General features: G+C 39.3%; 1 protein-coding gene across 7 annotated transcripts in view; it reads left to right on the top strand.

Annotated features, from left to right (window-relative positions):
• mast2 (microtubule associated serine/threonine kinase 2) overlaps window positions 1–16100 on the top strand; it is a 191537-nt gene that overhangs the window by 91873 nt on the left and 83564 nt on the right. The window contains exon 1 of one of the 7 annotated variants that reach the window (XM_023954412.1): window positions 352–1644. The exons of 5 other annotated variants lie outside the window; for them this stretch is intronic. In XM_023954412.1, the coding sequence (XP_023810180.1) occupies window positions 1606–1644 (39 nt within the window). In that variant the 5' untranslated portion in view covers window positions 352–1605. Of the gene's footprint in view, window positions 1–351; window positions 1645–16100 lie in introns of those variants that run through there. One more of the 7 variants, XM_020702563.2, reaches the window with a different exon arrangement.

Raw genomic sequence — 16100 nt, 5'->3', positions numbered from 1 at the left:
TGCTGCTTTCAGCTCAAGTGTTCTCAAACTTTGACAGTCATCAGGAGGCAGCAGCTCTGCTTAAATCCATCTGCTTGAATAATTAATCGACCAAAGCTTCTGATCTCCGCATGATTAATTCATCCATTAGGAAGTTAAAACGCAGCAACCACACATTGTGTGTCTGCACTGCTTTGTGGCTGGGGAGTGAAAGGGGGAGAGGGGGAACGGAGGAGGAGGCGGGGTGATCTTCTTCTCCCATTCATTGCGAGCCGTCTCTCGGCTACTCGTGCCCGATTGGTCGAATCTGCGGAGAGAGAGGAAGAGAGAGTGTGAGGAAGAGCATGCGATGAAAGAAAGGGGGAGGAGCCAGAGCATGTGAGAACAGACTGACACATCTGAACCAGTGAAGAAAAGCAACAACTGAGGCAGATTCGTGAAGCAAGGGATTTTCTCAGTTTCCCGTCAGCTGTGGGAAGAAGAAGAGTGCCGCCTTCGCTGGTTCTTCGTCGCGTGTCGTTGCTCTCAGCTGTGTTCGATCTTCCTTCCTCCCTCCCTCCCTCCCTCAGCCTATTGGGGTAACACCGGAGACTGGAAAATGCAGGAGACGGCGCGTGAAAGGATGAAAAGATGACCGGTGACGGGACTGCATGTGAGGTCGGCTCTCGTGTTTTCGTGCGTGTAGGAGGACCAGAGCTCATGCTGACAGATGGAATCAGGTCGGGCCCGTTGGCATGGAGATGGATGCAAAGTGCCTTCTGGTGCCGTAGACGGCTGCTAGTCCACAAACAGCATCTTGAATCTTGTGGTCCTCCGAGTCCTGCTGCCCCGGGCGCAGGCAGGCTGCTTTTTTGGGTTCCTGTTGTTCCCAAATGAGTGATTTTCTCACTCTGCTGAGCAAAGTTTCTTCATTGTCGCCTCCACACAGGCACATGTAAATGCCCTGTAGATAATCTTGCTGCCTTCTTCAGACATTATTTCAACTCTGCTTTCACCAAGCTGCTGCTGTTTACGTTTTGCCTTCCTTTAGTTTTTCTCCATCCAGCCCTGGAGGCCCCATTGTCATTATTCATTTTCATGCAAGCGGACTATGAATAATAGAAAGAGTGGAGTCTGAACCTGAACCTTAAGGCATGACAGATGCACAAACAGGAAGAAAGGAGAAAAGCGGACGGATAATTGAAGGAGAAGCTAACGAAGACCAAGCTCTGGAACCAAGCAATCCTACGACGACAGAGAGTGAAGCTTCTCGTGTTTTCACAAGCTACACAGGAGTGTTGGTGTAAACCTCAAACTTCCGTTGTGTGATTTCCACCAGGAAAGCCCCGTGTTATTCTCTCACAGGCCTCACTGAACTGAAGTGTGCTCAGAAATCCTCTGAGGAAGCATCCCAGGGAGAAGCCGAAGTCCTTCACGGTGTTGGGTTGGCCTGATACAAGAGCAGAGAACAATCTGTCAAGAAGGAGACCGCTTTAGTGTCTGACAGCTGAGGGACAGAGAAAGGAGAGGCTGTGATGTAGCTTCTCTCATGTGGAAAGACTTAAAAGAAAAGCAGAAAGCGCCTGAGCTTTTGTAGGTCTGTAAACAAACTGCAGACAAGAAAAGATACCAAGCTCACGTGTTGCCATGGATGACTCAAGTATTCTGCGGCGCAGAGGTCTACAGGTAAAAGCGTCTTCTTTTGCAGGACTCCATTGTTCTTCAGAGGTTAAGCCTTAAACCCAAAAGGGCTCAAATGTAGAACGCAGTTTTTGTTTTTACTCGTTTTTTTGTGGTCTCTTGGCTCTAACATCCGCCCTCGCCAAACATATCACTTTTCCAGCAGTTTAGAAGAGCTCTCCTCATGCCTCCCTACAGGCAGATGTATCTGATTTCTTTCTGCTGGTAATCAGTAAATGACGCTGCACTCTGCTGTGCAGAAAGCAGGTGATGCTTTCAGAGTACTGGAGCGGTGTCTTGTAGCATCTAATCTGGGACGCTTTCCTCTCGTAGCCTGCAGCTTAAGCCGCATAAATTCAGTTTAATCAGATCCACTTTGAAGCCGAACTGAAGCAGAAAGGACTTGAAGATCATTTTCAGCTATAACGCTACATTCCCTCCGCCTCCGGCAACGCATGTTTTAGCGTCCACTTTTAATGGAAAAAGTCGATGTAAATGCACATTTATACACGTTTCACAGATGGCTATCCAAGTTTCTATGACTGTTATTGGGCCCTATGTACAAAATGCACGGCCAGTGAAGGTTGAACTTTGACCAATCAGGGACTTGCATTTGGTTGTGAGTTATGGGTAGCTTCCCTTATCATTCAGGGAAGTACTAACCGTTTGAAAAGTGATCATGGCGGAAAAAAATAATAATTGTGGTTTGTGGCCGGCCGGAGTTATATGACATCGAGTCTTTATCGGAATGCTGTGGGGAAAAAAAACCTGGAAAAGATTCACAAGATTGTCACTGTTTCGACCTAACTTTTTCCAATAATTTGCACTAGTATCGGGTTCAAGAATGTGCATGTATTGTGTTCTTGAAAGTGCGTCACATGCCCGGCGTAAGCATAAGGATTCTTCCAATATTCAGTTTGAACGTCTTTGTTTGAAAACAACTTCATTATCTTCACTCCATCCTTTACAGTGTTTTTGAACACTGTACAGCTTCAGACCTCAGCCAGCGGTGTTGATGGAAACACTCCTAGAGATGTTGAGTCAGCATCCCCCAACTCCAGCACCATCCGCCTCCTCCCCTTTTCCTGAGAGGCTCGCACGTCGGAGTCAGTTTTAGCCGGCGGCCCTGCATTACCTCCATCTCTTCAGGGTACAGAAACCTGCGCGCTGAGTGTTAAAGCACAGTGTTCAGCATTGGGTATTTATAGTGTTTAAATAGACTTGTGAGCAGAGGAAGTAGGCCTTGTTTGAGGACACTGTGCTCAGGCAGCTGACCTGGATATGTTCAAGTTCCACATTTTCAGTGCATCTTTTAATAGCCAAGACATTATGTTTTAGTGTGTAAAAAGGAAAAAAAGGTTGCGCGTTTTGCCAGGCTGTATGGGCTGAAAGACAACTCAAAACATTTCCAAGAAATGAGATTTTACTCACCTACCTTCACGTTAACCGGTGTTTTTCAGCTTTTTTGACCCAATGATACGTTTTTCTTGACAAAAATCTTGCAGCACACAAACAACCAAAAATGTAAAAAAAAAAGTGAAACTCTATAGTCTGTATTGATCCACAGTCGCTCCATGATCTTGTGTGCATTTTTTTGTAATCACTGAGGCACAAAAAATTTGAATTTGCAGCTTTTTTCCCAAAGTGTTGCAGTAGTTTTTATTAACAGTTTTCAGCTAAATCAATTAAAACTTTGCCCAGGTTGTTATTTTTCCCTCCTGTTTATTAAAAAAAAATTTCTTGTAGACCTCACAACAACCAAATAAAATGACATTCTTTCTAAACTGTAATTTATTTTTAATAATTTTTGTTAATGTTTGCGCTAGAGAAACTGTCATTTTTGAACAAATATATAATCACATGTTTAATAAATTTTAGACAAAAAAGACCAACATTATATTCATGCTTATACGTTTATATGTAACTACACAAAAGATCAATACGTCGCATAATTCAATTTTTTTATAAATCAACATTCACACATCAAGGACTAAAGCTGTTTAATCCAAAAAGAAACCTAACAGACGTTGATGGAACCCATTTCTTTTTCATTTCTGCCATAGCAGCTTTGTGCACCTAAACTCACTTACCCGAGTGTTTGGCTAATATCTTGTCATTTTTTTGTGGATTGTGAAGCAACAATTATATTGAGTTGTGACTTGTTTTCTTTGGGCATGCTGTTTTCTTGTAGGAAAAGGGCAGACACACAGGTTGACAGTTGCTCATTTGTCTGCTAACAGCTGTCCTGTGTGCAGGCTGTGGGTTTGTTTGTGGTAATGCTCTCTCGTTCTGACTGTAAATCCCTTTTTGTGGCTCGACGCCCACAGTTGGCCACAGATGCATTTGGCTGGACAGATTAAAAACACAACTGTCCGTCTGAAACCCCCCCCCAAAAAATCTCTCAAAGGCTCTGAATATCACAAGTTTTGAAGCCAATTAAGACTTTTGAAAGGATTTAATAAAGAAAAAAGTATAATTGCATCATCAAAGTTGGCAGATTTCCTCCTCTGGATTTTAGGAAGCCTCTCTGACATTCATAGAGGGTTGCTTTGGATTACGTATTTTAGATTATTTTATTTAAGATGAAAAAATGTAAATCTATTAACAGACAAAATTTAATAAACAAAACAGCCAAATGTTATTAATATAAAAACTGATTTTGTAAATTAATACAAGTCAAAAACCCTACTACAGTTATAAATAAAACAAATATTATCAGATCTTCAGCACTATAAGACACAATTTCTTTTTCAAAAGAAAATGACGGTGCACCTTTTAATCTGGAGAGCCTTATATATGAACGAATGTCTAAATTTTATCTGAATTATTACATATGGTTGAGTGTCATTGTGAATTTGTGAACACGGCTAACGTGTAGAGGTGTCGGATTGTGTTTTGTTTGTGTTACTAACAACGTTTAGAGTAAGCGTAGTAACAGTAATGTTAGCTTTAGCGGTATCAAGCTGTTTTTTACATTTTGCAAACAAGTTTAGGAACAAACGACAGGTTCTGTAAATATGCTAACACAGCTGACACCGTAGCTAGCTAACAAGTAGCAGTGTAGAAAATCACCTTGTATGTCATGACTTTTCAGTTTGTGTATTTACCAAATATCTCAAATATTGCTTACATTACTTGTAAACATTTTTTTCATATCTACCTAACCAAAACAATATATCTGTAAAAGAAAGCTGTCCTGTAATTTTCTTTATAATATTAGCATTTTGAGTGACAACTGTAAACACATTTAGCAGTTTAGTAGCTACAACTTTTCAAACACCTTTTGTGTTTTTAACAAATACTTTAATTAAAAGAGTTTAACCTAATTCATAGTTGCTGATTCCAGAAGTAGCTTTTTCAAAGGCCTTAATGTTTCTGGGCTGTAATCATTGTGTGTTTTCATAGAGGTGGGAGTACGAGGTCAGGGGCTGCCACTCTATCAGGTGTCTGACATACTTTGGGGGGAGGAGGTGGAGGTGTTTAGAGAGCAAACACAGAGCAAAGAGGACAAGGGTGGGGGGGTCATGGTGAAAGGTCAACCAGATGAGAGATCAGGAAGCGTTCTGGTTTATCCTTTTTGACTGAAGAGGGTCATTGTTTTCTATATGTAGGCCTGTGATGGTTTATTTGCAGGATGTGATACGTCCGGAAGGGGCAAAGGCAGGTTTAGTGATAACAAAGGGCTCTGGTCAAAGCAGGTTGAACCAGTATTTTGGGAATAACCCTTCCCCTCAACCGGAACTTTAAAACTACTTTTCAGACCTTCAATAATCCAGAAAGCTCTCACCTTCAAGACCAAAGCATATGATGAATGGTAGGGGTGTGTGTCTTTCCCATATGATTCAGTACGTATGTGTATACATGGTCCTTGAATCGATACATAAAAGATTCAGCTGATTTTGTGGGGATATGATACAGTCCAATTCTTTCACCTAAATAAATCGAATCTTTATTATTCATTTGGCATTTAGGCTAGTTCACACAACCGACATCCTTAGGTGGGGTTTACCGTCAGCCAACTGAAACTGACCCAACTTGGTAAAAGTAAGCTTGTAATGAGACGCTTTTCTTTTTTGCATGTACATGAAAAGACAAAGACAGTAGAGACACCACAGGAAGAGAAAAAGACAGTTAGCCAGAGATTGATTATTTCCTTCCTGATCCATTTTATACTTTTTTTAGCTGAATAATCCTATTGGTATCTGTGGTTTTCAATTAAGAATGCTTTTTTAAATATATATATATATATATATATATATATATATATATATATATATATATATATATATATATATATATATATATATATATATCTGTATCCCTTACATCCTTAGTTAATGGCAGAATCACTCTGGGATCAGTGTCCTCAGCGCCACAAAAAACAGGATTATTCTCACTGTTTGTGATTCTACTATATGATGCTTTTTAAATATGTTTCATGTGTTTTTTTTTATTTAACTAGAAATAATTTATATGATTTTTGTCGTTTAGTTAATATTGGTTTTTATTTTAGTGTTTAGCATCAAAGGTTTTTAACCCTTTAACACCAGAGCTTTAGCTCTAGTGTTGACATTCTTTCGACTACCATAACTCTTTAACTGTTTAGGCAATTACTGTAATTCCAGTGCATTCTGAAGCAGAGACAAGCAGCCTTGCTTTACAGCAGGGAAGTAATCAGGCGATCAAATTGATTGTGTCAACGGTTGAAGAGTTACGATATGTCAAAGAGCGTGCATTATTTAGGTATGGCCGGCAACATTTTGGGTGTTAAAAGGCCAACCTGTTAGAATATTTGTAATTATTTATTTTATTATAAAGAACAAATGGATGACAAAAAATAATGTCAAATTATTTAGTTTTAGCTGTCCTTTTTCACATTTCTGTAATGTCCCAAAGCTAGATGTTAATGTGCCTGATGCTTCAACCTTCTCTATGTTAACTGCAGCTTCATAGTGTTAAAGAACCTGTCACACGCTTTATTGTTACTTAGCATCTGCCTTTAAATAGCTGTTAGCCTGTTGTCCTCTGATATAACACTGTACATACATAACCAGACAAATATCAGATCCAATCAGCATCTGTGCTGCATTACTCTAGTCTTTGTTTCAGTGCTCATGTCATTTGCAGAATAGTCTAATATAACTTGGCAATTAGTGAAGCAATTATCTTTTTTTTTTTCAAACATACAAGCTTACCACTTACTAATTAATAATCCTGTCTCCACCCACTGTCTGATTAGCTGTGACAGTGTACATGTGGTTGTGCCCTTGAGCAAGATGTTTAGCCCCACTTTGGCCTAGATTCACACAGTGGAGTGTGACAAACGAGCACCTTGTGGGTGATTGAAAAACCACAACCTAGACTGAGGTCATCTACATAAGTGGTTCCTAAACATATATTATTATATTTCTAAATAAATGATTATTTCAAAATAGTTCAAGAAAACTCTTCATGAAATAATTTAAAAAAAAACATAGCTTGCGCTAAAATACACTGTTTTGCTCTTTTGAGAAAGCTGTTATTTATTTTAATGTTTTATTATTTTTTTAGATAAAACCATAGTCCTGTTGTCTTGTAAAATTAATAAAAATAAAAGACAGAGGTTGCTAAAAAAAAAGAAATAAAGGCTAAAAATTGCTGATTGACACAACCAGGCTTTTAGACCATACATTTACATTTACCTCTGAACAGTGCTTTTGATCATTTCCTTCTTATTCATACGCACCAGATGAATTTTCATGCGTCATCACCGCTCCGCTGGGCTCCTGCAGCAGTGTCAGCATGTGTGAGGATCAGGATTAGAGCTGCCATTCAGAGCTTCAACAGCAGCCATTGCTTTTCTTTTCCCTGAAACAAAAGCCTGTCTGTTCCTGCCGAATCCAGGCTGACATCAGCCTGTCTGCTCCTATGGAGAGGCGTCTGCCGCCACCCCAAACTGCCGTCAGTCTGATGTTTTCTGATCGAGGCCCATTCTTGTTCAGTGTTGCTTTTAAAACCATGGTTTTGTAAAGAGGCTCAGTTTCAGCCTAATAAACATCTTAAATTTGCTTCCTGGAATCACAGAAGAGTGTCTGTTCTAGTTAACCTGATCTCAGTGTGAAAGCTTCTATTGGATCATCATAGACAGAACATTTATGCTTATTTTATTTAAGATAAAAACTAGTTTGTTCAGCCTTGAACAAGCTAGTTCTTAGAACACCACCAGGAAAGATGTTCCCTGAATTATCTGGCTGGCTGCAGCAATACTTAAATAAAACCCCTTTTCAATCCATTTCAGGACACTCTTGTTGTAAACAAGTTACAAGCCAGGAGCGGTATCTACTGAATCCGCATGTTTCAGTCACATGGATGAAGAAAATCGAATCAGAGTTAGATTCACATTTCATCTGCATTTTTGTTGCACCAATGGCCTGACGGGACTGTGGTTTGTGGCCCCGGATTCTGACTTATTTGCTTGTTTGTTGGCGTGTTTGCTGCTCTGCTGCGTGTTTGTACAGTCATTAGTGGGGAAAAAAAGTCTGTCAGCTCAGCTTGCTAGTCTTTTAGCTGCTCTCAAAGTGGTGCAGTACGGTCGCTCACGTCATCTGATAAGCACTACTTAGTACTTCCTTTATTTTGCTGATTTGAATGGTTATCAGAGTAATGTCTCCTGTGCTCATATCGCAATGTAGTGACATTTGGTTTCTGAGCCACGTCACGTCAAAACGTTTGGGTGTTGAACGTAATTAGCACTCATTTCTTTTATGATAAACAAACTGATTACAAACATGGTTATTCCAGACTGTTTTTTTTTAATATATTTAGCTCTGCAGAATCCATAGGCTCAAATCTGGCTGAGGTTCTCTTATATTTTTTAAAATTGTATTTTATTATTATTTTTTTAAGTTTTTATCAGCATTTTAATTACTCTTTTCCCTATGTTTTCCCCCCAAGGTTTTTCATTACTTTTACATATTTTGGCTGCCGTTATTCACTGCTATCCAAAATAAGCTAACAAGACATTTTCAAATTCACTTTAAAAGTTCATAAGAAAATTGTTCTAACCCTGTTTTCAAGGTTACAAAGCACTGTGAAATGCAGTAAAGGCATTTCATTTATTAACATTTGTAGTAATAAGAAAACTACTCTTTGTCATTTTTACATTTCACAGCTAACTTTGAAGTATTTTGTTATTTTTAAAGACATTTTTCTTTTGTCAGAAAATCCCAGTGTGTTCAGTAATTTTGTTACATTATTTAAAAAATAAAATCAAAAATTAGAGTTCTGTCTGCTTAAAACTATACATCAGAAAAGTGAACACTTCAGTCTTCAAATGTGTGAATAGAACCAGGCTGTGCTGGTTTGAATAGTTCAGGGTAATGAGTAAATAAAAACGATGCAATATGCAGATAGTCCTGTGTGTTTTACACACTTCAGCATATAAGGACTTTTTTCCCCCACAATAAAACAGGTTCAGTTTAAGTGTTACTGCCCTTGACTGTATAGGAGAACTGGACCTTGTCAGTGTGACGTCACAAAAATGGCTTACTCTCTGCTTCAACCAAATGAAGTCAAGTCAGTCGCCATTTTTGCCTCAGTGTGGACGTTGCTAATTTGAAACCAGACATCGCCACAAAGCAGTGATTGGTTCGGAGTCAACATTTCTATGGCAACCACTTGCCAATCAGAAGTGAGATTGTTGGACGTTCACACCCCTACCACTTGAGAGCGGGCTTGGAAGAATCTGTCAATCAGACGTTTCAAATCTTCAACCAAAGGCCACATACCTTTATTTTGGCGTCTGATTGGTCAGTTTATAACTTGAAAACCTTGCAATAAAGAAAAAAATCATAATTAAAAATTAAGATTATCAAGAACATGTTAAAGAAATGTATCAGAGCACGAATGGTTATTCTGGCAAACATAACGACAACATCCTCGCTACTTGGAATGCAAAATCGACGAGTTATTGTTTGAGATGTTCTCTTGGCGCTCCACATGTCACAGGAGGTCAAGGGTGATTTTTCCTAAAATGATCAGTAAGTTTAGACATAATACCCGGAGCCAGCGGGTACTTCCTGTTTGGAATCCAAGGGGGGAGGGGTCACTCAGTCCACTTCTCATATACAGTCAATGCCTACTGCATGGGAACAGCACTTTTTTGCCAAGTTTGTGATTTTTTTGAGTGTGAAGTTGTAGATTCCATATCTGTACACATCAGCATGCCAATATTTGTTTATGCATTATTCTATATTTTATTCTCAAAAAACAGATTCCTTTAGCATACCAGTTTGTTTGGAATCACTAGTACAGGAAGCTCCAAGTAAAGTGTTTAGTAGAAGAAAATTGTGGTGGAAGAATTACTTCATGAGTGCAAAAAATTTAGAGATTGAGCTTCACTTAAAATGAGCAGTACAACAACTCCATTTATGCCAGAAAGCTTCCAAGAACATTGTGGCCCTCTTTGTGTGTTGAACGGAGCTTTAATACGTCCTATAAATCACTGTGACGCACTCTGCTGCCTGCAGGGCTGCCTAATATGTCCAACCTTCACCTGTTTTCTTTCTTCCTGCCCAGCTCTTCCTTTTATTTTTTTCTGTTTTCTCCTCCTGCTCATTAGCCTCATTAATATTCCCTCTGACTTTTACTTCCTTCTATTGATCTTTTTCCCTGCCTGCTCTCTTTTAATCATACACACTATTGATTGCTAGATATAATGGCGCCCTGCGGAGGCCAGTGGTTCTCCACATGAAGGAGAGATGCTGTTCTTTCCTTCTCCTCCTCCTCTGGCTGCAGTTGACTGAGCACGCCGCCCTCTCTTTCTCAGCCTTGTAAAATATTGATAACCCTATGGTTTCCGAACAGAAGGTGGGTGGCAGAATTTGTGCTGCTCCAATCTTCTGTATTGATGGTGAAACTGTCAAAGTACACGATTCAAGCATCTTCTGATTAGTGTGTCAACAAAGTCGATAAAGACAGAAAACTGCAGCTGTACACGACAGAATCCAGCCAATAAAACAAAAACATGCAAATCTTCTTTTTGGATTAGCAGGCATTAAAAGTTTTCCAGTGGGACTGGGCCACAGTCCTGCAGGAGCGCCTGCTGTGCTGTGTTGCCCGGGTTTGGGGATGGGGCAGACTGGTAAAGACGCGGGTCAGAACCGGAGGTCTCCGGCCTGTGGGCGCTCGCTCAGCTGGTACAGTTTAAGGGAGAATATCGTCAAGGAGAGCAACATGGCAGCTTCAGGGATCTGCAAGGTACAGTTAGTCCAGATGCTTGTGCGGCTCTAGCATTAGCAGAACCATTCACTGCCGCACGTTTCCATGGTGACCTTCATGAAGCTTTTTGTTCACATTGTTTTTCCTTGCAAATTGGAGACAGAAAGCCTTGTATAGAAGCTAGTATGTAAGTTTATGTCTGACAACATCCCCGAATGTAGATTTAAATCGACGAGTCGTTGTTTTATCCGTTCTCTCGCCGCTCCACGTGTCACAGGAGGTTAGAAGTGATTCTTCCTTTTTAAGATAAAATGATCAATAAGTTCAGACAGACAGAGGCCTCTTATCGACCACACATCAATTCTGACTTCCTCCATTTCTATCTGTGTCGAAGCTGATGATTAAACTCAGCTCTTCCAGCTGTAAAGTTTCATCGTAATGTTCTCTACAAGTGATTTAAAAATTCCCTAAAATAGAAGTTTTACTTTCCTTCCTTCCGCTAAAGGAAGCTAAAGTTTTTCTTAAAACTTTAGCTTCCTTTTTTTGCTGCTGTTGTTGATAAAATTAAGAAATTGTCTGTGGAAAAATGTCAGCAAATGTAATCAGATCTATTGTCAGGTAAGACTGAAATGTGCTTTGACTTAGTGATATTTACACTCTGATCATCTTCTGATCTATTTCCAGTGTTCCCAGTGGTCTTTTAATGATGATTATGCCGTTTTTGGCCAAAATCAAAAACGTTGTCGAGGACATAGTTTCTGCAGAGCACCAGTAGTTGATTAGATAACAGATTAACAGGTTTTGATAAATGTTTTAAATTTTCTGAATATCAATTACGGTACACACATTTATCTTCTTTTATCATCATTTTTTCTCTGATAACAAACAAATCACTTACTGTAATAATGACCTTCTTTGACCGTTTGCAATATGTAATATGTGACAAATAGAAGTAATGCCTCAGTGTGCAGAGCTTTACAATGTTTGAAGAGATGCTGAACCTGACCTGGAAACTGTTACACCTCTAAATTCTTTTGGACAATTTTAACAGGACTGGTTTTCATGAAAATCATCCCAAGATAAACTTTGTTTTAATACCTTTCAGTGAAATGTATACCAAAAATACTAATACTAGTAATACTTGATCAATTATTCTAACAAATACTTATTTCAGAGAGTTCAGCCAAAATTCCAGTGAAACTAGAATAACATGTTTTTCCCTCCACTCATGTCTCTGCTTTCTGTTATTCTCTTGTCTTTCTGCCCTCTCCGGATAAATCGATATAGCTCTTCTATTAAGCAGGGCAATAACCGGAGACCTGAACCACTTTTCAGCAGAAATCATTGCAGCTGCTGCTTATCGAGAGCCCAGAAAATCAGCTGCTCTGCTCTATATGGCAGCACACAGAGCTATTAGCAGAGAGGGCTGTGAAAAATCGCTGTCATTTGTGCCAGCTTCCTGTTAGCCTTTCAATTAGCTAGATAAATGTGGGAAGCCAAGAGTGACATAGTTTTGAGCTCTGAGAATCTTTCTATAGTGACTGATTGTGATTGCCGGAGCTGCATTGTGCCACATGAAATTCATTTAAACTGAGTAATTACACTCACTTGTTTGGATTTAGATCGATAAGATCAACCAAATGGAGCCTAAATTGATTTCACCTGGATTTAGAATCATCCGATTGGCCGACTAACACTAAAGTCAGCCAAAAATGTCTTTTCTGGAAGTAGCAAATGGGAATGTTTTAGGTACCACAAAAAACGTTTTTTTCCAGTTTTAGCTAAAAAAAAAAGAGTCTAAGTTTCCATCAGTGCTGGATTGATTTTTGCCGAACTTTTAGGCACAAATATATTTAAATATCTTTAGAAGATGCAAAACAGCTAATACATCAAGCCTGAAGTTTACTTTTACTCTGGCGCTTTAAATATGACGAAGCTCCTGGTGATGGACTTTCTGATCATTTCAGAGATGTAGATGCTTATTTAGGAGCTTTGAAAAATGGTGTATCTTCTTAATTTTTCTCCCCCTATCCTTCTCAATGTTTACATTTTTATTTTTTAATCGTTTTCAATGGCTATTGATCATGCAGATTATTATTTTGCCAACAATTACAAAAGGAAGAGAACTGGTTTTTGTAGTCTCTTAGTTTACACCTAACTATAAATTGCATTTTCATCACAACATTCGTCTTTTCTCTTTTGTCTGTTGACAGAATGTTTTAACACAATAAAAGCAAAAATCCAAAAGGCGACAAAGTCACTTTAGCCACTTGGAGAGAAGAGAAAGTCTTAGATTTAAAAAAAAGCAGTAACCAATATTTAATTTACACTGTTTAGAAATATTCTTACTATGTAGTCAACACAAGCTCAAGCAAGTGTTTTGACAATTATAATTTTTAAAAATAATGTAAATTATTTTCTTTCACGAAATTTGAGAACTGAACTGAAAGTCAGAGTAAAAAGGTTGACTGTACAGATGTCCCTCCCTTAAAACTAAACTTATTTCGGTCCATGTTCTGGACCTAGATTCCTCTCCAGTTCTGTCAAAGGTTATCTAGTTATTAGTTATTTCAGAGTTTGTAAGCCTTGTTTTGCATATAAACTGTTGTCCTTTACAAAGCATTTGATCGTCAACTCAATTCTTAAGCATTCAGTAATTTATATAGACGTTCACACCGAACACGATTTGCATGTCAAATTCACGTCTACCGCCTTTCTTTCTTTAGGCCGAGGAAGGAATAAATGAATATGAGAATGCAATTAGAGGATCATTGTATATAAGTGTGAAATGAGAAAAATATCATAAAGTTCAGAAGGAGAACAAAGGAGAACGCTCCGATGTTCCTCCATGGTTGTTTGAAACTGCACCCGCTGATTGCATCACCAACACATCAGGGGCCCAAGCTGAGGTCCTGATTGATGGTGTCCAGTCAGATAGTTAGCTTTGGCAACTCATAAAATGAGTTATAGTCTCTCCGTGTGATCAGAAGTTCTTCTGAGGTCACTGTTGCTGGTTGAGGTTACTGTTACCGTCCAAAGGTTATCTTTGTTTCACCAAAACCTCATGCAAATTATCCGTTGAATAGTTTGTCCCCTCTGTGTTCTCTGCTTCTTCTCAAGGCTGATCGGGTTCATTCTGGTGCCTGAGCTGTCATACTTTCTGAAATGTTTCCTCCCACACGTGTTTATGTAACACCCCCCTCCCCGTTCCTGGTATGCATCACAAATCTGTTAATTAACTACCCAGGGTGCAACTCATGAGCTCAGCAGATGTACCCCTCTTTGTGCCCGGGCCTGTGAGTGTGGTCAATCAGTGAAAGAGTAGCTGATGCAGCTGGAAGAGCAGGAGCTCGTCTGGGGAGCCGTTCTCCGGTGTAAAAATGTGCCGTGGAAGTCTCTCACTGCTAACGCCAGCAGATGGGTCCTCCTAGCTGAGTGTGGGTGGATTCGGCTTACGTGGAGCACACAGAGGCCTTATTGTTGGAGGAATATGCTGCATGCCAGGATGAAAGTGCATGGGCTGCTAGGGAATGTCTGTCACATTCTCCCAACACCAGCTGTTTCTGGCCTGTTCATCATCATCAGCTGGTTTTAATTCTCTAGAACCATCTGACAAACACAGATGAATTAAACCAAACGTGTTTCTCAGATGAAAGCGGCATCTCTAGGATAGAAATGATGGAAGTATTGGTGAAGGTTTATTTTGGTCAAAAAGCAAGCTGAGGCAGCAGAAAAAACTTGCAGTCTTCTGATTCAATTTGTGTTTCTATACTCACCAGTGAGCTACGACTGAATGGTTACGATCACAACGGGAGTTGACCCGTACAGATGCTGCAGGTTTTTGGGTTGCCCGGCCCGTAAAGGGTCCTAGACAGGAGGGGCTGATTCTTCACCCTTGTGGCGTTAATGTGCCTTGGCACGTTAACGTTGGGAGTTGGGTCATCTAGACCCACTTGACAGTGCTCTGAACCTTTTTTCTTCAATGATTTGTGATCTTCACTGGTGTCCATGGATTACATGAAATCTTTCCACCTTTATCCACCTTTGTCATGGTAGGGAGAACACGTCAATGTAAGGGTGGGGTCATCTGGACCCCACAAGATAGCACAGGCTTTTTCCCCCAGAAGCCCTTTAAGTTTGAACATAGGAATCGCAGGAAAAGTAAATTATTAGCAAAGATGAATGTGTTTATTATAGTTCAAATCACACACCATATGCAGTCCTGTAACTTTCAAAACGCAAAAATAAATAAATAAATAAATAAAAATGTGTGGTTATCGTCACACCCCTAGTTATGACACATTATTTAGAAACATTTACTTTTATGACCAATTATTTTCCATGAATTCTTCCCTGAAGAAAAAATATTAATAAACTCCACTGAGAATGTTGATAATCAAATTTTAGTTTCAGTGTCTGAGAAAAACAAAACACAACAACAATATCTGAAGCTCAGAGGCTTTATCATTTGATATAGTAAATATACTTTCAAAATTCAGGTGAGGAAAGTAGCCATGAAGACCTTTCTAAACTCTTTTGAACCACTTTGTCATGCAGCAAATTTTCAGAAAAAAAAAAAAAAAGAAAGGGTTTTCTTAAAGGAATTTATGATGGTTCAAAAGTGCCTTATCGTTATAGAAGTTGTGAATAACTGCAGGCAAAGCCACTAATCTGCACTTTAAAGTCCGACTTCAACCACTACAATGGAGCTGGAAGACATTGGCCCGCCTATCTCAGTTGCTGCGTCACAAATATGAACTTTTTTTTCCCTTTCTGTGTCTTCTATCATGACAAAAATGCCAAAACACCAAAAACACCATTTCTTTTAATATACTTTTTTTGTTCCCCCCATTTAGGACAAACGGCACATCATTAGCTTGTATGAATGGGTTTTAACATTTTCCCGTAAATATTGTTCTGTTTGGTAATATGTCTGTTGCTAGACTGAAACTGCGGCACCTGCAGCTTGTTAGTGTCTTATGTTGACATCTGACATGGAAGTGAACAGATGCTTGTGTCTCCTCTGTCCTTCTTCTGGCCCTAATTCAGGTTGTTGTGGTTTGCTCTGCATTATGATCCTGCCCTGATGGTTTGTTGCAATGATTTCCTCTACTTATATCTAACATTTTCTGCCTGATTTGCATTTATAAGTTGAGAACCTTTGATTTTATTGTGCTGATTTGGTGTTTGGTTAAATCAGAGTATCTTTAAATAAATTAAATGAAAAATGGTTTACTGGCTAGGGCTACACTCCAAATGACCCT

This window comes from Oryzias latipes, chromosome 4, assembly GCF_002234675.1.
Source record: "Oryzias latipes chromosome 4, ASM223467v1".
Lineage (NCBI taxonomy): Eukaryota > Metazoa > Chordata > Actinopteri > Beloniformes > Adrianichthyidae > Oryzias > Oryzias latipes.
The sequence above is the reverse complement of the archived record's forward strand: the minus strand, read 5'-3'. Positions and strand labels throughout refer to the sequence as shown.